The sequence below is a fragment of the Labrus bergylta genome, chromosome 23, assembly GCF_963930695.1.
Source record: "Labrus bergylta chromosome 23, fLabBer1.1, whole genome shotgun sequence".
Lineage (NCBI taxonomy): Eukaryota > Metazoa > Chordata > Actinopteri > Labriformes > Labridae > Labrus > Labrus bergylta.
In genome coordinates, this window is record NC_089217.1 from 1,523,474 (window position 1) to 1,544,072 (window position 20,599).

General features: G+C 43.9%; 1 protein-coding gene across 2 annotated transcripts in view; it reads left to right on the plus strand.

Moving 5' to 3' along the window:
- stab2 (stabilin 2) overlaps window positions 1–20,555 on the plus strand; it is a 26,646-nt gene extending 6,091 nt beyond the window's left edge. Inside the window, exons 13-69 of one of the 2 annotated variants that reach the window (XM_065951220.1) lie at window positions 1–104; window positions 738–800; window positions 1,060–1,176; window positions 1,264–1,317; window positions 1,432–1,512; window positions 1,666–1,818; window positions 1,953–2,012; window positions 2,113–2,214; window positions 2,360–2,446; window positions 3,175–3,286; window positions 3,370–3,550; window positions 3,849–3,942; window positions 4,057–4,215; window positions 4,555–4,650; window positions 4,737–4,829; window positions 4,913–4,960; window positions 5,990–6,123; window positions 6,402–6,504; window positions 6,733–6,810; window positions 6,903–6,992; window positions 7,182–7,289; window positions 7,482–7,613; window positions 7,700–7,828; window positions 7,921–7,983; window positions 8,932–9,030; window positions 9,178–9,373; window positions 9,450–9,545; window positions 10,113–10,167; window positions 10,308–10,381; window positions 10,526–10,651; window positions 10,839–10,912; window positions 11,014–11,085; window positions 12,377–12,496; window positions 12,595–12,639; window positions 12,709–12,798; window positions 13,168–13,323; window positions 13,453–13,581; window positions 13,681–13,740; window positions 14,467–14,643; window positions 14,883–14,972; window positions 15,050–15,196; window positions 15,361–15,420; window positions 15,723–15,846; window positions 16,084–16,233; window positions 16,304–16,408; window positions 16,586–16,693; window positions 17,054–17,247; window positions 17,338–17,479; window positions 17,574–17,707; window positions 17,913–18,078; window positions 18,583–18,689; window positions 18,811–18,930; window positions 19,012–19,158; window positions 19,459–19,569; window positions 19,696–19,830; window positions 19,927–20,022; window positions 20,146–20,555. The exon at window positions 1–104 is cut by the window's left edge and continues 40 nt beyond it. In XM_065951220.1, coding sequence (XP_065807292.1) covers window positions 1–104; window positions 738–800; window positions 1,060–1,176; window positions 1,264–1,317; window positions 1,432–1,512; window positions 1,666–1,818; window positions 1,953–2,012; window positions 2,113–2,214; window positions 2,360–2,446; window positions 3,175–3,286; window positions 3,370–3,550; window positions 3,849–3,942; window positions 4,057–4,215; window positions 4,555–4,650; window positions 4,737–4,829; window positions 4,913–4,960; window positions 5,990–6,123; window positions 6,402–6,504; window positions 6,733–6,810; window positions 6,903–6,992; window positions 7,182–7,289; window positions 7,482–7,613; window positions 7,700–7,828; window positions 7,921–7,983; window positions 8,932–9,030; window positions 9,178–9,373; window positions 9,450–9,545; window positions 10,113–10,167; window positions 10,308–10,381; window positions 10,526–10,651; window positions 10,839–10,912; window positions 11,014–11,085; window positions 12,377–12,496; window positions 12,595–12,639; window positions 12,709–12,798; window positions 13,168–13,323; window positions 13,453–13,581; window positions 13,681–13,740; window positions 14,467–14,643; window positions 14,883–14,972; window positions 15,050–15,196; window positions 15,361–15,420; window positions 15,723–15,846; window positions 16,084–16,233; window positions 16,304–16,408; window positions 16,586–16,693; window positions 17,054–17,247; window positions 17,338–17,479; window positions 17,574–17,707; window positions 17,913–18,078; window positions 18,583–18,689; window positions 18,811–18,930; window positions 19,012–19,158; window positions 19,459–19,569; window positions 19,696–19,830; window positions 19,927–20,022; window positions 20,146–20,217 — 6,218 coding nt within the window. In that variant the 3' untranslated portion in view covers window positions 20,218–20,555. The remainder of the gene's footprint in view (window positions 105–737; window positions 801–1,059; window positions 1,177–1,263; window positions 1,318–1,431; window positions 1,513–1,665; window positions 1,819–1,952; window positions 2,013–2,112; window positions 2,215–2,359; window positions 2,447–3,174; window positions 3,287–3,369; window positions 3,551–3,848; window positions 3,943–4,056; window positions 4,216–4,554; window positions 4,651–4,736; window positions 4,830–4,912; window positions 4,961–5,989; window positions 6,124–6,401; window positions 6,505–6,732; window positions 6,811–6,902; window positions 6,993–7,181; window positions 7,290–7,481; window positions 7,614–7,699; window positions 7,829–7,920; window positions 7,984–8,931; window positions 9,031–9,177; window positions 9,374–9,449; window positions 9,546–10,112; window positions 10,168–10,307; window positions 10,382–10,525; window positions 10,652–10,838; window positions 10,913–11,013; window positions 11,086–12,376; window positions 12,497–12,594; window positions 12,640–12,708; window positions 12,799–13,167; window positions 13,324–13,452; window positions 13,582–13,680; window positions 13,741–14,466; window positions 14,644–14,882; window positions 14,973–15,049; window positions 15,197–15,360; window positions 15,421–15,722; window positions 15,847–16,083; window positions 16,234–16,303; window positions 16,409–16,585; window positions 16,694–17,053; window positions 17,248–17,337; window positions 17,480–17,573; window positions 17,708–17,912; window positions 18,079–18,582; window positions 18,690–18,810; window positions 18,931–19,011; window positions 19,159–19,458; window positions 19,570–19,695; window positions 19,831–19,926; window positions 20,023–20,145) is intronic. The other variant, XM_065951221.1, reaches the window with a different exon arrangement.
- Window positions 20,556–20,599: the final 44 nt, after the last annotated feature.

Consider the following 20,599-nt stretch of genomic DNA (forward strand, 5'->3'; position numbering starts at 1 on the left):
AAGGTGTAATACTGCGCTCTGACTTGGTCGCGTCCAACGGGATAATTCACATAATCAACAAACTAATGGACAGTGTGTCCCCAACTGTGGACAGCAACACAAAGGTATACACACACCACATGCATATGCAGTACAGTCTATGGCAGTGGTTCTCAACTAGTGGGTGGGGACCCAAAAGTGGGTTGCAAAGCCGTTTTCAGTGGGTCATGAGTGTGTGTCTGGGAAAAAATGGCCTTTTTAAACTTGTTTGATTTGTTCAGTTTCTTATTTTTTATTTATTTTTTACAGGGACATTGCATATTAATAAACATTTTGGTAAATATGAAAGTTAGCCAAAAGGTTAATTTTCATCTGTTGTCGCTGGCCAGATTTTATAAAAGGCTCCCTAAAAAAAACAAATTCAAACATCACTAAAAGCTACAAAAATAGAAATATCGTGACAGTAATTAAGCAGGAAGGTAAGCCACAGGAGAAAATACATAAACCATGCAGGATACACATAAAGCAGCATTTGGTTAATATAAAAAATGTATATCATGCAGGACAGACATGGAGCATGTGCCTCCATCACATGTTTTGTAACGTCTATTGCACACATTTTCATAAATATATCTGATTGTTTGAAAAATATCAGAAATGTGGGTCCCGATTTATCATGGCTAGAGGAGTTGGGAACCACTGGTCTATGGTATACACACATCATTTTTCTGTCCAATCTGATTGACTCGTTCTTTCAGGAGAATCTGTTGACGGTCATCTCTGACTACGGAAAATTCTACAAGTTCAAGTCTTTATTGGAGGTAAAAAAAATTTTTTTTTTTTTTTTTTATAAAATCCCTCATTTGGATTCAATCATAAATAGTCCAGCCTCTTCACACATGCACATGACAGCCTGACCTGATTTGTTCCAGACTCTAGAGTTTCCCGTTCACACATGAACCTCAACTTCACCTTGTTTCAACAAGTGGACCTCCATACATTAGTGTGTGTCCTCAGTGTGTGTGTATGTGTGTGTGTGTGTGTGTCCTCAGTAGTGTGTGTTGTGTTTTCTCTAAGCAGATGGTAGATCTGACCTCAGTCCTGGACACTCCCGGTCCAATCACGGTCTTTGCTCCCAGTAGCTCCGCCTTTGACAGGATGACTGAAGGTCACCTGGAGTACCTGAGCAGCGCTGAGGTCAGAACCCCATCAGCAATCACCGAACTAATAACAACTTGTTTGCTGTTAACTTGAATGATCCAAATGTTAACTCTGAACCTTCAGGGTCACCACAAACTGCTTGAGTTTCTCCGGAACCACCTGGTCCAGTCCACCGCGGTCAGTAGCAAATATTCATAAAAAATCACATGAATCATTTGATAAACATGCTTTATCCCATTAAAATTTATTAGATAATAATTATTCCTCCTTATCTCTTTACCGGGTCTGAAGCTGGAGGTCTTTAACGCCGTGTCCAGCCCCAGGATCGTGACAATGGCCAATCATGTTCTGAGCATCAACGTGACGGAAAACGTGAGATCCTTCTGTTCACGTGGATCCTTCTCCTCACGCTCTTATTCTGAAAAGAAATCCCCTGACACACATTTACATCTGTCAAAGAATAATAAGTAAAACTAACATCCGGAAAAAAAATGTGAATCTGTTTCACTCGTGTTTTGTTTTCAGGGTCAGATTTTTGTGGACGACGCCCCCGTGCTGGAGGCCGCGGTTGAGGCTAAAAACGGACGTCTGTACGTCATAGATGGCGTTTTGACTCCGTCTACCATCCAACCTGTGCTGCCCCACAGGTGTGACATCAACAAGACCAAACTCTTCAGGGTGAGCTTTAACAGGCGCCATTTCTTTAATGATGTCATTTATATTTAAATAGTCAGAATTAGAGGATGTAATATCTATCAGTGCATTTTCACATGTTTTTGTTGTGTTTGATCAATCCCGTCTCTGCGCTTCAGGGTGAGTGCAACAACTGCCTGAAAGCCATACTGTCTCAGTGCTCGTCTGGAGTTAATACGGTAAGACGTCTCCCTCTGTTCACTGTTCATTTTCTCACGCTTAACCATCATTTTAAATCTTTTTTTTTTAAATATAACGATGTTTCTGTGTGTGGATCAGGGCTCCATCGCATATGGATGTATTTATAATATGTCCCTCGGAAAGCAAGGCATTAAAATCGCATCAGCAGGTTGCAAGCCGATCTGCAACACAACCGTCACCGTAAGAAACTTTCGATAGAATCTTAGAATCATATCACAGATTAAAAATCAGGACCAGCTGGGATTAGGCTCCTGAACTGTGCGTTTGGTCCTCTGTTTATTCTTTTTTTTTTTTTTTTTTTTGTTTGTTTGTGTATCTGTTTTAGACTCCAGCATGTTGTAAAGGTTTCTATGGACCAGACTGTAGTCCCTGTCCAGGTGGACATCAAACCCCATGCTCTGGACACGGTCAGGTCAGATTCAACATCAACACACTGTGAACAAGTACACAACATCACAACACTTATCAAAGGTTTTTAACCCTCTGAACTCTTAAAACTTAACAACACAACATTAACCGGGTGTTTGAAAAAGGTCTAGATCATCATACTGAAGGATTTTATCACTGTAATCCACAGAGGACCACACCTGTGAGGTACCCCAAGGCTCACGTCTTGGCCCACTTCTCTTCTCACTATATTTAATTTGTACATGTTATCATTGTTTTTATAGACATGTTGATGACACACAGGTCTACCTGAGCCTTCTACCTAACCTCAGCTAACACATCATGATCCCAAATTCTTTCTAAAACTTTCTGCAGTTCAACAAAACGCTCAAAAAGGTCCAAAACAAACTTTCTATGCAGACAATTTGACGTTTTATTTCTCTGACAAAATTAAATCAAAAAGGATGATTAATGACAAAAACTGTCATCATTTAATAAAGCTGAACAAAAGAGAGAGAGTGTCGAAGAATTAAAAAACGATTGAGTTAAAACAAAACTGAAAACAAAACAACCCATGAAATCAGATATTAAAGGATCTTGTGATTAATCATTTAATGCAGCGTCAGCAGAAGAACATTTAGTGGTCATTTAACAGTCACCTGACATTTGATGAGCAGGTAAAGCAGCTGAATTGACTTGTTTTGTAGAAGGAGGAAACAAAAGTGGTTTGATTAATGTTATTTTTTGTCATAGTGCTCCGAGGGGATGGAAGGAAGCGGGTTGTGTGTCTGTGAGCAAAACTTCAGAGGCTCTCGCTGTCAGTACTGCACCGCCCCCAACAAGTACGGACCAAACTGTGACAGGAGTAAGTTTTTACCTGAGTCATGTGTCACGTGTCATGTCTCACCTGTGTGATGTCGTACCTGTATCTCACCTGTGTGTCCTCAGCCTGCCCCTGTGTCCACGGGCAGTGTGATAATCATCCAGACTCAGGTGGCCAGTGTAAACTGGACTCCTGTCAGATGGGTTACACCGGTGTGCTGTGCGATCGCAGGACAGCGGCGTGTGGCGTTCAGGCTCAGTTCTGTCACGCACACGCAGACTGTGACTTCAGCCAGGGAACCCCCAGGTGAGTTTACCTGCAGCTCCCTTTCAGCATACATAGACATCTTTAAAGTTCAGACTACAGACGCCGAGTTTGGAGATTTGGTGGGTTGACGTTGCATCAGATGAACTTTTTTCTGATAGATGTTTAATCTGAAGAAATCACTCATGTTTTTTTTTCTTTAATTGTTAAAGAAGCCCTCCACCATAATGATGTCATGTTCACCTGTTCCCCATGAACACCTGCAGGTGTAGCACTTGGACAGTCTATTGTCAACAAAATGAATTGTCTTGTTATTAGCTTCTGCTCCATCTGTTTCTAGATGTGTTTGTCAACCTGGTTACCAAGGAGACGGGATCACCTGTGTGGAGTCTGACCCCTGTGCTCCGCCCCTCAGAGGCGGCTGCAGCTTGAACGTACGTTATTTATTTATTTTACTCTTACATCATTTCTGCAGATTACCAACACACACACTGACTACTCCCTGTGTGTATGTGTGTGTGTATATATGTGTTTGACGCCCCCTGCAGGCCAAATGTGTAACGACAGGACCGGGGACTCACTCCTGTCAGTGTCTGATCGGGTGGACGGAGGACGGAGACGAGTGTCAGCCAATCAACAACTGCAACCGTCCCGATAAAGGAGGCTGCCACTCCAATGCCACCTGCATCTACGTGGGACCTGGACGGGTAACGTCCAATCAAATCGCATCATCAGATTTTGAGTTACAGTACTTGTCAGGAGTGTTAGGAGAGAGGAGACTGAAAACCCATGTTCATGTGACGGTATATAAATTACTCAGACAACAGGAAACCTGGCACTACATTTCCCATGATGCTTTGCCCGATGAGGCAGGAAGTGATGTAGGTGTGAACTGCTGATATATGACTGATTTTACTTCAATCAGAGGGAAGGAAAGTTTGGTTTTACTGGTTGTTGTGTTTGCACTGTAACCATGGAAACAGACAACAATCGCAGAAGAAACAGAATGTCAAAGGTCTTCTTCTTCTCTTGTTTTATGTTCTCAGAGCGACTGTTCGTGTAAGGCGGGGTACAAAGGCAGCGGCTGGAACTGCGAGGCCGTGAATCAGTGTGTGACAGCCAACGGAGGCTGTCATTACCTGGTGAGGATGATGATGATGAGCGCTCTTCATCGGCTCTCTGTGTGTCTATCAGATGAACAGAGAGTGATGTGTGTGTGTGTCCTCAGGCCAGCTGTCTCCTGCAGTCCTCTCAGTGGACGTGTGTGTGCGATGAAGGTTATGTTGGAAATGGACAGACGTGTTACGGCACCATCGGACAGGTGAGAGTCCACAGGTGATAAATTCTGACGTCCGCCATGTTTCTTTATACTCACAAATGTCTGTGTGTGTGTGGTGCTTTCAGGAGCTCATGGTTCTGCCGGACGTCTCAGAGTTCTTCACATGGACCACTGTGAGTACAACACCTGACTGAGGTCGTCACAATGTTTGATACTTTATGGTACCAGGTGTTTTAAAACGATTATTTTGCAAAATATTTGAGAGAGCATCGTCTTAATTGTACACGTTTCCAAATATTTCTGTACATGACCAAAAGAGAGAGGGAGCACTGTCTAAATTGCACAATTATGTTAGCAACTTATTTGAAAGAGTGCTGTTGAAATTGCACAAAAAGGTTGACAACATATTTGAGTGTGCACTCTCATAATTGCACAGAGATGTTGGCAACATTTGAAATGAGGAAGGAGCTGGAGAGGAGCGAGAATGAAGCTTCCCAATGTTACAAGATAGATAGATAGATAGATAGATAGATAGATAGTTTATTGATCCCGAGGGAAAGTCAAAGCATCCAGTAGCAGGTTACAAAGACATGACATGAAACATTTGTTACAAATTAACCACAAAACTGCCCCCCCTCCCGTACATATATATTAACTCGAAAAAAGATTTAAAGAATACCTCTAGGTGAATCAAACTTAAACTGTGCAATTAAAAATAGACTCATACAAGAAATGTACATAACCCGTGCAGGGATAAAAATATATGTGACATTTAAACAAGAACCTAAAAACAGTTGAGGAAAAACAAATCTGTAATAAAAAAATAAAAAAAGTGTTGACCTTCTGAAGTTGTGTTGTTTATATATGTACAGCAATGTTTCAAAAGAAGACATCAAAAAACAGACATTAAAGAACATAATATTTATGATAATAATATAATATATAATATTATATTTAATAATACAAAAGAACTGACATGAAAACTCATACAAACTAAACATAAATCAGAAAGTCTAAAGTGAATTAACGTTTCTTAATAATCCAAAAAATTGTTGCAATCTTAGTTCACTCACAGGAGACGCACGGAGAACTCAAACTGGAGTCTGATTTCCATGACTCTTTGTCCTCAACAGTTGCATCTCATGTGCGTGTGTCTACAGTGTTCTTCAGTGATGTCACATCTTTCCCTTGTTGTGTTTCAGGAGTCCGGTCTGTCCGGGTCTCTGTCCGATCAGAACCTCACCCTGCTGGTCCCGTCGTCGGACGCGGTCGCTAAAATGTCCCCAGAGGAGAAAAAGTTCTGGACCACCAAAGGAAACCTGCCCAGTCTCATCAGGTAACGTCACTGAAAAGCTTTTTTTTTTTTTTTTTTTTTGAAATCGCTCTGTAGCCGTAACCATGACAACATGATGATGAGTGTTGTTGTTTTTTTTCTTGGAGTTGTCCTTTCTTGCTCCATTCAGGGAGGAAGTTTTGTCTTAAACAGTGAAACTTTTGTGTTTGTGTCTGATTATCTTTATTTCTTATTAAATCAGGCTCTTATTTCTTTATTTTAAACTCGAACATGTTCTCAATGTCTGTTAAGATTTGTAAAAGCTTCCACCTGTCCTGTAGAAATCATATGATCTCAGGTGTGTATCCATTAAACACCCTGAGCGGCCTTGCCTCTCTCACCTCCCTCCTCAAGACCACACTTCCTGTTTCATCAACCAATGAGGTGAGTCCAAGTTTAGATTCTACGTTATCTTTGAAATAAAACTGTTTTTATTCCTCCACCCTCGGCTGATCGGTCTTATTTATTCGTTGGGAGCTACATGTGTGTAAAAATAAAAGTCAATGTCATTACACTGATCATCATGTACTTAAAATAAATCCTTTAAATGTCTGTGCTCATAAACGTGTCGGAGAAAGTTCAGATTTAAGTCGGCGTGTTTTCATCTCTCAGGTCGCGTCTGTCGGAGGAGCGACCATCACCGCCTCCAACATCGCTGCTACCAACGGACTCATCCACATCGTTGATAAGGTACACAGCTAACCGTGCTAACTATGCTAACCATGCTAACCATGCTAACTATGCTCTGACTGAATCTCACAGCTTGTGGTTTCTGTCTGCAGGTTTTGGTTCCTGACAGGAAGCTGAGTGAAGGACTGCTGGCGACTCTCGCTCTGAGGACAGACTTCTCTCTGTTCAGATCCTACCTCATCGTACGACACACACACACACACACACACACACACACACACACACAAACAAACTAAGATTGTCAAAATGCCCAATACTAGTGTTGTAGTCAAGACCACGTTAGCCGAGACCAGAGTGCTCCAAGACCAAGAAAAGACCAAGACCAAGACCAAGACAGGTCTGTTTCTCATGTGTGGTGTTTTTCCTTGCAGGATTATAACCTGACAGACGAGATCGAGCAGGCAGACGAGTACACTGTGTTCGCTCCGACAGACGCCGCCATCGCCGAGTATCTGAAGAAGGCGTCCGTCACCGCCATGGTACAATTTACCGACGGTTTACAGTTTCAACATTTAACAAACATTAAATGTGTTTTTATTTTAAAACTGTGCACAAAGTCTCAAAGAAATTAAAATTAGGAATAAAATGTGTTAACTTTAGAACAAGCTGTGAAACGATGAGAATGTTTGTCTCTTTAAATGATAAATCCGGGATTTTATTTCGTCAAACAGGATGTAAATACAACTCGCTACCATGTGGTGGCGACGGAGCGCCTGTTAAAGACCGACCTGCAGTCTGGAGGGTACAAAGAGACGCTGCTCGGGTTCTCCTTCCAGCTCGGCTTCTTCCCCCGAGACGGAAAGGTCTGAATCGATGATTCAATGATTCAGATAATTAATATATTGTTTAATAATAAATACAATTTTAAAAATGTGTATGTTTGTGTCAGCTGTTTGTGAACGACGCTCCGATGAACTCGTCGAACCTGCTGAGCGGTCGAGGAGTGATCCACGGTCTGTCAGCCGTCCTGGAGATCAACAGGAACCGCTGTGACAAGGTCAAATACTTGAAACTCCAGGTAATGTCTGCACGATCAGGAGGCAGAGCCAGATTATTTTATTTTTTTAACTGATCAGCTGATCAATAACAACTTTCTTTCTCCCTCCACAGGGACCATGTGTGGACTGTTTCTATCAAATGAGTGAAATCTGCCCAAACCAGACGATTCAGGACGTAAGATCATCGTCTTTAAATCACTCTACGATCATAGAAAACATTCATATGACACTGAATACATAAAGAAATTATAATTAAATGTTCATTAAAAAGCAGAGCAGTGAAACTAACGTGTTGAAAACATTCTTGTTGCTCTCAGTTTTCGTACACAGAAACATAAATATGAAACTTAAAGTTTCATGTTTGATTTATTCTAATGAAAAGTTTGAAACGTTCAGACTGACAGGAGGCTGTAATATAAGTTTTCAGGTGATCACTCTTTGAGTTTTATCAGAAATTCTTCAACAAAAAATGCTCAAAAAGGTCAAAAACTAACTTTCTATGCAGACGAATTGACGTTTTATTTCTCTGACAAAATTCAATCAAAAATGATGATTGATGACAAAAGCTGTCATCATTTAATAAAGCTGAACAAAAGAGAGAGAGTGTCGAAGAATTAAAGAATGATTGGTTTCAACTTTGACCCTGTACATAAAATAAACTTTAAGACAAACACAAGTGTTTTAGTCTTTTACCTGCTCCACTTTTCAGAAAATGTGTGCTCAAACAGGCCGTTTGGAGATTTTCCCTTCATGACATCACAAAGGGCAGTAGCCCCTCCCCCAGGTGGGTGACACTCCCACAGCTAGGTGTTTGTTCTGCCCTCTGAGTCTGCCTTCTCACCGTAAACAATAGGACATGGAGCGAGAAAAAACGAGTACACCCGAGCCCTTCCAGAGAGGGGGTGTGGTCAGACACAGCTCATCTACATATTTAAAGGTACAGACACAGAAACAGCCTGTTCTGAGCAGGGCTGAAATAGAGGGGTTTATAGACATGATCAAATACAGGATCAGAGTGGATTTAGAACAAGAAACACACACATGTTTTGAGGAGCTATGAGACTTATTTAAACTGGTTGAAGAGGAGGAGGAGGATATGTGACCTTTAACATTTCATCTTCAGAAATCTGTGAAGATGAGGAAGTGCCTGATGAGACGGGTGATTCAAGGAGAGAATCTGTTGAACACGGGCTGCAGAGCGATGTGTCTGATGGCCAACATGGTACTCTATCCTTAACTGTCACATCCTTTGATATTCATTTATTTACCGTATTTCATACTCACTATGACGTGTCAGATGGTTTAATATTTTAACATTTATTATGAGGCGGATGTTTTCTATCTGTGACAATAAACCTTACCATCTCAGGAGCGGAGTTGTTGCGGGGGGTTTTTCGGGGAGCACTGCGAGCCGTGTCCCGGGCCGAAGGGTCAGTCGTGCTCCGGTAACGGACGCTGTGAGGACGGCACGGCGGGGACCGGAGTGTGCCGCTGTTCCAAAGGATTCAATGGGACGGCGTGTGAGAGCTGCGAGGGCGGGAAATACTCCATCCACTGTGACCAAGGTACGCTGTCCTGTAGGAGCCTGTCTCGCCCTCTCTTTCCCCCGTCTAACCCTCTCTCCCCCCCGCCTCCCTGCAGACTGTCGTTGTAAACATGGCCGCTGTAACGAGGGGCTGAAGGGTGACGGGTCGTGTGTCTGTGATGTTGGTTGGAGAGGCGTCCTCTGTGATGAGAGTAAGACGACTTTGTTTCATTATCGGAAAATTTAAATATATTTATTGCCTTTTTAAAATCTTTGTAACCCCATGTTGTCTGTGAATCTGTGTTCTCGTTGCAGAAGTTGTCTCTGATGAGATGTGTGTGTGTGTGTGTTCTCGTTGCAGAAGTTGTCTCTGATGAGATGTGTGTGTGTGTGTGTTCTCGTTGCAGAAGTTGTCTCTGATGAGATGTGTGTGTGTGTGTATTCTCGTTGCAGAAGTTGTCTCTGATGAGATGTGTGTGTGTGTGTTCTCGTTGCAGAAGTTGTCTCTGATGAGATGTGTGTGTGTGTGTGTTCTCGTTGCAGAAGTTGTCTCTGATGAGATGTGTGTGTGTGTGTGTATTCTCGTTGCAGAAGTTGTCTCTGAAGAGATGTGTGTGTGTGTGTGTGTTCTCGTTGCAGAAGTTGTCTCTGATGAGATGTGTGTGTGTGTGTGTATTCTCGTTGCAGAAGTTGTCTCTGATGAGATGTGTGTGTGTGTGTGTTCTCGTTGCAGAAGTTGTCTCTGATGAGATGTGTGTGTGTGTGTGTTCTCGTTGCAGAAGTTGTCTCTGATGAGATGTGTGGGTCAGATGTGAAGTGTCACTCCAGTGCAAAGTGAGTAATATATTATTATAGCTCTGCCATCATATGAGTATTATTGTGTTATAGATGTTAGTGAGTGTTGATATTTGTATAGTGTTCTTTATAGTGTTTTTGATATTTTAAACTTTTCATGGTGTCTCCTCGTGTGTCAGCTGTCTAACGGGACCGTCCGGAACGTTGTGTTCATGTGCCGCCGGATTTGAAGGAAATGGAACTTTCTGCCAAGGTAGCAAACACACACACCTGAGCTCTTTGCTCCCCTGATCTCACAACTGCAGAAATTCACATGCATGTGTGTGTGTGTGTGTGTGTGTGTGTGTGTGTGTGTGTGTGTGTGTGTGTGTGTGTGTGTGTGTGTGTGTGTGTGTAGCCATAGACCGGTGTGCAGTGGGTAACGGGGGCTGCAGTCTCTTCGCGGTGTGTAAGAGGACCTTGCCCGGCCTCAGAGAGTGTGTGTGTAACAGTGGTTACCGAGGCGACGGGTTGGTGTGTGTCGGTACGTTCACTGTTCTTATTCTTTTATATTTGTATTTTTTTAAATTAATTTCACTGTGAAAACACACAGAGGGGTGTTTTATTATTTTGTTGAAAGAGTTCCTGTTTATAATTTTTTTTAAAACAGAGAGTGTCCGTGTTTTTATGATGTGTTGAAGTGCTGCAGGACTTTTCTGTTTCTCTCACAGAAATCAACCCCTGTCTGGAAGGAAACAGTGGTTGCCATGCCAACGCAGAGTGTATTCACGTTGGACCAAACAAAGTAAAACCTGTTTTGTTTTTTTTCTCTTTTCTTTTTCCTTTTATTGAATGTGAACACGATCGTGTGACGGTGAAGCTTTTATTGTTGTGATCCTCTCGCAGACTTCCTGTGCCTGTAGAGACGGTTTCTCTGGTGGCGGTCAAGACTGCAAGATGATCAACCTGTGCAGAAAGGTGAGTTTGTCTCCATGACAACCAAGTGTCAACTGTCATTACTAATAACACACAATAATGTACTACAGGTGTTCCTACATGAACTACAGGTGTTCTAGTTAGTACAGGTGTTCTAGGTACTACAAGTGTTCTAGGTACTACAGGTGTTCTAGGTACTACAGGTGTTCTGGGTACTGCAGGTGTTCTAGGTACTACAAGTGTTCTAGGTACTACAGGTGTTCTAGGTACTGCAGGTGTTCTAGGTACTACAGGTGTTCTAGGTGCTATAGGTGTTCTGGGTACTGCAGGTGTTCTACGTACTACAGGTGTTCTAGGTGCTATAGGTGTTCTGGGTACTGCAGGTGTTCTAGGTACTACAGGTGTTCTAGGTGCTATAGGTGTTCTGGGTACTGCAGGTGTTCTGGGTACTGCAGGTGTTCTAGGTACTACAGGTGTTCTAGGTTCTACAGGTGTTCTGGGTACTGCAGGTGTTCTAGGTACTGCAGGTGTACTAGGTAGTACAGGTGTTCTAGGTACTACAGGTGTTCTGGGTACTGCAGGTGTTCTAGGTACTACTGGTGTTCTAGGTACTACGGGTGTTCTAGGTACTAGGGGGTGTTCTAGGTGCTACAGGTGTTCTGGGTACTGCAGGTGTTCTAGGTACTACAGGTGTTCTGGGTACTGCAGGTGTTCTAGTTAGTACAGGTGTTCTAGATCCTACAGGTTTTCTAGGTACTGCAGGTGTTCTGGGTACTGCAGGTGTTCTAGGTACTACAGGTGTTCTGGGTACTGCAGGTGTTCTAGGTAGTACAGGTGTTCTGGGTACTGCAGGTGTTCTAGGTACTACAGGTGTTCTAGGTACTGCAGGTGTTCAAGGTACTACAGGTGTTCAAGGTACTACAGGTGTTCTAGGTACAACAGGTGTTCTAGGTACTACAGGTGTTCTAGGTAGTACAGGTGTTCTAGATCCTACAGGTTTTCTAGGTGCTGCAGGTGTTCTGGGTACTGCAGGTGTTCTAGGTACTTCAGGTGTTCTAGGTGCTACAGGTGTTCTGGGTACTGTAGGTGTTCTAGGTACTACAGGTGTTCTAGGTACTACAAGTGTTACAGGTATTTTGTTTTGTGAGGATGGTACAGTTCTTAAAGACACAGTGGCTGGTGTCAGTCCTGCAGCAGTACTTTAACCTGCTCGGGTACCTACAGAACCTCCATCAAACACAACTGTCAGGTAAATGTGTCAGACAGTATCAATAATCCCTAATCATCTATCAATACCTGATGAATTGATCTGACTTCTGCGATTTGTTTCCAGAAAAACGGCGGCTGTCACACTTTTGCCAGGTGTAACACGACAGATCCAGGTGTTCGTACCTGCACCTGTCACAAAAACTACGTCGGAGACGGACTCACCTGCAGAGGCACTGTGGAAAAGGTGAGCTTCAGAAACAGGCCCCGCCCCCTTATGTTGAAATAAATATGTTTGTAATGTGATGATAAAATGTGATGATGTGATGTTTTGTGTCTCTGCAGGAGATCGTGAGGAGGGAGTTGAAAGAGTTCTTCATGGGTCTGATGGTGAGTGTAGCCGCTCTTTGTCGCCCCCTGCAGGTGAACTCTCACTGACTGTCTCTTTAAATCTCTCAGGTGACTCAGATCTCTCTGAAAGGTCGCGGCCCGTTCACCGTGTTTGTTCCGACAACTGAAGCCTATAGAGAGGATAAACATGGCGGCAAGGTGAGCTGACATGTTTGAATCCTCCGCTCTTTTTCTGCATGTTCACAACAAAACAATCTCCTGTTTTGATGATCGAGAGAAGTACCAAAACTTCTGACAAATAAGACGGAGAGAGGAGAGGAATGAGTCCTTCTACAATGGGTTGTCTAGGACTTTTTATTGCCGTGGTAACAGGTATAGTTTGTACTGGTATAGATATCGTGGAAACCCTTATCCAGACTGAAACCTGTGATGATGCTAACAGGCTAACTGTGGTAGATGCTGAATAGCTAAGGATTAAAAACATGGCTGCCACCTGTTAGACCAATAATAACCTGTTGTTCGTACCTGACCTCTGACCTTTATTGATTGATGTTTATTTACTTGTAGTTTAAATTTCTGGGGATAGAAAAACACCTGGACGAATTTGGCTCCGTCATGCGCAGCCACATCGTCATGTGTCACACTCTACTGCCCATCGACCTGAGCCGACCGCGAAACCTGACGACTCTGTCCGGACTTGTCCTGACCACCAGGTCCAGCCAGGTGACCAATCAGAGAGCAGGAAGATAATCAGTGTTTTTCATTCTGATCCCTGGGTCGCTTGTGTTGGTTGATAATTTGAGTGTTTTCTGAATCGACTTTGTACACGTTTGTATGTCGGGTTTTTTTCAGGGTAGAATCTTCGTCAACGAGGCCAACGTGACGTACAGCAACGACCTCAGCACCAACGGCATCTTCCACGAGATCGACAAGATTCTATATCCTCCCCAATTCGACGCATTCAAAGACTTGGACGTTCCTGTGAGTCCACATCTGCGAACAAGTCTATAGAGAATATTTCCAGTCAATAAATTAGCGATCAATGAGTCTGAAGAAACTTTTTCTGGTTGATGATCTCAGATGAACCTGAGTGACGTGGCAGATCGTCATGGTTACAGAACGTTCTACAGACTGCTGCAGGTAAGTAGTAGGAGTGATATAGATAGAAGCAGCATATCCATGTTTTGATCTGCAGAGTCCCTCTGCACCTTTAAGAAAAAGCTAAAGACCCAGCTCTTTCATGAATACCTACTAACTTAATGATGATGGTCTCCATATTATTGATGATGATGATGGTAATGACGATGGTTTTTGTTTGATAACGATGACTTATAAGATGATTTCTATACTGATTAGAGCTCTCAAGAACTGCCCTCAATGTTGTGCTTTGCCTCTGGTCACTTCCTGTCAGCACCTGTGTGTCCAATCAGACTCAAAGCTGATCGTTTGCTCTTACTCACATTGTTCCCTTTTTTCTAGATCCTTGCTTGTGTTGTTCTTACTCTCTGATGTACGTCGCTTTGGAGAAAAGAGTCTGCTAAGTGAATTGTAGAATTGCAGAATGTTTTGAGAATTTCATTGGCTACTAGAAACGTCTGTCATCGGCACAGTCGCATGCAATTGGCCATCAGAACAGGGGCAGGAAGTTTAAGGTGTGTTTTGATTAGAGTAAGGCTCCCTTATGAGGTCAACATTTCAGCACCTGTTACAGGGAGATTCTGGCTTCACTTTTGTACAGCAGAAGGAGACAGATACGCGACGTCCATGTTGATATGACCAATATTCAGAGGAGAGTTAAGTCATTCTTCTGTCAGATCTCTCCCTGTGTCCTACACTTACAACTCGTTTTGATCTGTGACGTGTCAGGACTCTGGTGTGACAGACCTGCTGAAGGACGGGGCGTACCAGCCGCTGACCGTCTTCCTGCCCTCAGACGACGTCATGGCGTCTCTGCCACAGGAGCAGAAGGACTTCCTGTTTCACAGAGACAACCGAGCTCAGCTGCTGGAGTACCTCAAGTTCCACATCCTGCAAAACCGGAAGGTCAGACACAGAACAACTACAAATAACTAAAAGCTACAAATAACTATTTAAAATCATCTTTTTCCAAATAGACAGAAGATTAAAAAAAGGTTTGATGGATTTAAAAATGAGGACCGATCAGATCAGAGACTCCAAATCGAGAAATCATTCTTCATATAAAAGTTGCAGAGGACAAACTAAATTCCCAACCAGCAGGGTGCGCTCTTTACAGTCATTGTTATGTCTCTTTGTGGTCTCAGGTGTACGCCGAAGGTCTGATCTACCTGGACTCTGCTCGGAGTCTGCAGGGTTCACCTCTGACTTTCAGCTGTGGAGGGATGGACGCCATTGTAAGAACAGGAAGAACACATTAATACAACCATAGAAGAAGAGTTCTTGTGTTGACGCGGTTGTTTTCATGCAACAGGGAGAAGTGTTTGTCAACGACGGAAAGTGTCGGATCGTTCAGAGACACCTCTTCTTTAACGGTGGCATCGCCTACGGGATCGACTGCCTGCTGACTCCGCCCAGCCTCGGGGGACACTGCAGCAAACAGACGATCTTTGACCTTGAGGTGAGTTTGAACTGAGAATATTCAATATATTCTTAAAGATAAAATGTTCAGACCTTTGCATGTTTATGTTTTTTTAAATAGCAGAGTGGCTAACAGGCTAATGTTAGTGCCCAAAAACTGATGTTCGGACTCTAAATAACCCCCTGTTTCTTCTTCTGTGGTAGATGAGCTGTGATCTGTGCACGCTCTCAGCATCTCGCTGTCCCAAGGGCTCCAAACTAAAGGTCAGAGTGATCATCTGTTCATCATAAACCAGCTCTGTCTGATCAGAGTGATCATCTGTTCATCATAAACCAGCTCTGTCTAATCAGAGTGATCATCTGTTCATCATAAACCAGCTCTGTCTAATCAGAGTGATCATCTGTTCATCATAAACCAGCTCTGTCTGATCAGAGTGATCATCTGTTCATCATAAACCAGCTCTGTCTGATCAGAGTGATCATCTGTTCATCATAAACCAGCTCTGTCTGATCAGAGTGATCATCTGTTCATCATAAACCAGCTCTATGTGTCTCTCTGGTGTTAGGAGGTCCAGAAGTGCGACCTGCCGTCATTGTTAATTACTAAAAACACGGGCTGTCGCACCATCTGCACGGTCAGCTTCCTGAAGCCAAAGTGTTGTCATGGTTACTACGGACGGGACTGCCTGGGTGAGAAGACAAAAGATACACACACAACACAAAAAATACACGCAAATTTGGAAGTACATTTTATTTTAAGTTTTCCTTATTTGTCATTAATTTGTCTTTGTGGTCCGACACGGCTCCCATACACATCTGAGCAGACAGAACTTAAATGAGCTCAGTGACATCATGAATATGTAATGAGTTCATGGTGATGTCATGATGACATCACATCGATCACCTGCTGATCTCTCTCTCTGTCAGCCTGTCCCGGCGGCAGCAGCTCTCCCTGCAGTAACCGGGGGAAATGTGACGACAGTCACCTTGGTAACGGCACCTGTACCTGTGAGGTCGGTTTTGGGGGCGTGGCCTGTGAGCTGTGCAGTGAAGGGTTCTACGGAGGCAGATGTAAAGGTGAGCAGCGGTCACACAGTTACCCGTTTGATGTCACCAGGTTTCTGATGCCTTGTTTCCTGTTTCTCAGCCTGTAACTGTTCAGAACACGGGTCATGTGACCAGGGACGGACAGGTACAGGAGTGTGTTTCTGTGAGGCCGGCTGGACCGGAGAGCGCTGTGAGAGCCCCCAGGGTGAGTTCGAACCTGAACCGTCCACCTGTCCATGGTCAGGTGTCTGTACGTTAAAAGACAGAGAACAGGTGAAACATGACAACTTGTGTGTGTGTGTGTGTGTGTGTGTGTGTGTGTGTGTGTGTGTGTGTGTGTGTGTGTGTGTGTGTCTGTGTCTGTGTCTGTGTGTTTGTGTAGCTGAGGTTCTGGAGTGTTCTCCGTCCTGTGCTCCAAAAGCGGTCTGTCGTGAGAACAACACCTGTGTGTGTCGGCCATTTTATGAAGGAGACGGCTTAACCTGTGCAGGTAAATAAAAACAACACCTGTACAGGTAAATAAAAACAACACCTGTACAGGTAAATAAAAACAACACTTGTACATGTAAATACAAACAACACTTGTACAGGTAAATAAAAACAACACCTGTACAGGTAAATAAAAACAACACTTGTACATGTAAATACAAACAACACCTGTACAGGTAAATAAAAACAACACCTGTACAGGTAAATAAAAACAACACTTGTACATGTAAACACAAACAACACCCGTACAGGTAAACACAAACAACACCCGTACAGGTAAACACAAACAACACCCGTACAGGTAAATACAAACAACACCTGTACAGGTAAATACAAACACCTGTTCTTTCTCTCTCTGTAGTTATGGACATCTGTAGCGTGTGGAACGGCGGCTGTGCCAAAGGAGCCAGTTGTTCTCAGGTAGGAGAACAGGTGAGCTGCACGTGTCCTAAAGGTCACAATGGAGACGGCTTCACCTGTCTGCCCATCGACCCCTGCATCTCGGGGGACAATGGAGGCTGCCACGAGCATGCCACATGCACCATGATGGCTCCGGTGAGGACAGTTATTGATTCAGGTACGCTCCTCAGGATCTCAGGTGTGCAGCATTGTAACATGTGACTCTGTGTGTGTGTGTGTGTACAGGGGAAGAAGAAGTGCACCTGCAAGGACAACTACATCGGAGACGGAGTCACCTGTGAGGTCAAACAGCAGCCAATCAGCCGCTGTCTCCAAGACAACGGACAATGTCATCAAGACGCCAAATGTACCGACCTGCACTTTGAAGGTAACTGAATTGTGTTGTGTTTAAAGTGTGTGTCTAGAGTGTGTGTTTAATGTGTGTGTTTTCTGCTGTTGTGTGTGTGTGTGTGTGTGTGTAGATACAAAGTTTGGTGTGTTTCACTACCGTTCAGTTCGAGGTCAGTACAAACTGACTTACAGCGACGCTCAGCAGGCCTGCAGTGCAGAGGGAGGCAGCATCGCTACATACACTCAACTGTCCTACGCTCAGCAGGTCAGTGAACACAACACACACACACACACACACACACACACACACACACACACACACACACACACACACACACACACACACACACACACACACACACACACACACACACACACATACACACACACACACTGGTTGAGTCGTTGCTGTCTGCTGGTCCTCTTCTTCACGTAAAAACTAAAGCTGCTGTTCCTGATGGCTCCTGCAGGGGGGGCTGAACCTGTGTGCTGCCGGCTGGTTGGACTCGGCCCGGGTTGCGTACCCGACGACCTATTCAAGCCCTCAGTGTGGTTTCGGACATGTGGGCATCGTGGACTACGGGACACGGAAGAACCTGAGTGAGACCTGGGACACCTTCTGCTTCCGGATGAAGGGTGAGACATCAGATAAGATCAGACAACACCTGTACAGGTAAATAAAAACAACACCTGTACAGGTAAATAAAAACAACACCTGTACAGGTAAATACAAACAACACCTGTACAGGTAAATACAAACAACTCCTGTACAGGTAAATAAAAACAACTCCTGTACAGGTAAATACAAACAACACCTGTACAGGTAAATACAAACAACACCTGTACAGGTAAATACAAACAACTCCTGTACAGGTAAATAAAAACAACTCCTGTACAGGTAAATACAAACAACACCTGTACAGGTAAATACAAACAACTCCTGTACAGGTAAATAAAAACAACTCCTGTACATGTACAGACATCAGATCAGAAGATATCGCTATGTTTTTGTTGCCACGGCGATAAAAATACAAATCCTAAACACCAAAGATTTGATAAATCATTGTTTATTAATTGCACAAATAAGTTGGCACTTTTTGAAAAAGAGGGTGACGCTGACTGACCTTCTCTGTGTTTCAGAGGTGACGTGTGAGTGTAGTCCAGGATATGTCGGAGACGGTCTCAGCTGTGTTGGAAACCTGCTGCAGGTCCTCAGATCTACGCCCAACTTCTCAAACTTCTTCTCTGTGAGTCTCCGTTTGTTTCCTGCCGAGTCACAGTTCAACTTCAGCTTGGTCTCCACCATTTATCGATGATGCTTATCTGACTAATACCTTCTCAAACTTTTTTTTCTGTTCTGTTCTGCAGCAAATCCTGAACTCGTCTCAGGTGAGTGAATCAGGTAAACAGTTTGTGAGGAGACTCGGCAACCTGACCGTTCAGTCCACTCTGTTCGTACCCGACAACGACGGCCTACCTGACAACCAGGTGAGTCTCTGCTTCACCGTCTGCTGCTCACACGGTGAAAAAAAACACACCTTTTCCTCACCTGTCCACCTGTCCCTGCAGACTCTGTCCATGCGGGACATCGAGTTCCACCTGTCCGAGGGTCTGGCTCTTCCTCTCGTCCAGCTGAAGAACGGCACTCGCATCAGAACTCGTGTCGGCGGTCTGACCGTCCGAGGAGTCGCTGACCAGATGAATCCGTCGGCTCTGGTCAGATTTTAATGCTGCTTCTAAACACTAGAGGGCGACTCTGAGTCCTCCAACATATCAGACATGAGCTACACATGATCTGATTTTTATCTGAAGGCCGAACATCCATGTTGTACCTTTAATATAAAACATGAGCGCATGAGCTGTCTGTGATTGGCTGAGACTGCTGTCAATCAAAGCGACAGATTGGATCATACATCCCTATGAGTCTGAATCTGTTTCTTAATGCCGTAAAAATGTTTAAATCCTTGCAGCTTTTCTGTAAAACGTGTAAAAATTAAAACTTTTTCATCTCCTCAGTCATCTCGTTACATCAACGACCGCTTCATCACCGACTCGGACATCCAGGCTTCAAACGGGGTCATCCATGTTCTCCAGGGGCCGCTGAAAGCCCCGCCCCCTCGCCAACAGGTGTCATTAAACACAGTACACACTAATAATACTAACACTCTAACTAATAGTTAAACACATTTTCAATGAATGAAGTATTCAAAGTGTTTTCTTTTTTGACTTGGTCCTTGTCTGTGATTGGTCCAGCAGATGAAGGTGGCTCACAGGGCGGGGCTTGGAGTTGGAGTCGTGGTCCTGGTCATTCTGCTGGGCGCGGTCGTCTTCGTTGGATATAAATTCTACGCCCACAAAACCAAACCGTTCAGGTTTCACTACTTCAAGGTCACGCTCATTTAACCATACAGGAATACGTTTTCAATCTCTTTGTTACTTAAAAGTACCACCTGTCTGACCTTTGACCCCGTCCCTCTCTGACAGGACGAGGAGGAAGAAGCTCCACCCCCTCCCGACACCAATCGCAGCATCTGTAACCCGGTTTATGAACCTGCAGAGTCCGGCTCACCTGAGGCCGCAGTAAGTCCGCACATTCAGAAGAACAAAAAATCTTTATTTATAAACGGTTTGAATAAAATAAATCAGATGAGGTGGACAGAGGAAAGCAGCTGGTTGTGCTCAGCTCAGACTTCCTGTTTGCAGGCGGAGGACAAACCCGAGGCGGTGAACGGAGGATCGTACGACCTGCTGTCTGATGGACTGGAAACTTCCTAAGATCTGACACCTGTGTGGACCGACGGTCTGACAGGGACAGGGATCATCTTCTCCTCTTACAGAGAGCAGCTGTGTCCTCTGAGGACTTAACTCTGAGTCCAGACCCGACCCGACCCCCTTCCCTCCCACTAGCACAACACTAATGATGCGTTCAGATGACCAAAACTAAAGTCTGGACTGTACAGTTTTTCTGCTGGATGTGAAGACAGCTGCTGGTTCCAGGTCTCAGAGACTCTGAAGTTTCAGAATAAAAAATACCTCAACTGCAAAAAAGAAATGTTTTTGAATCATGTATAAGTGAATGTAAAGCTGATTAAAAGTACAGAGACAAAGATTTGTGTGTCATGTTTCTAAAACAGGACTAACATTACACTGCAAACCT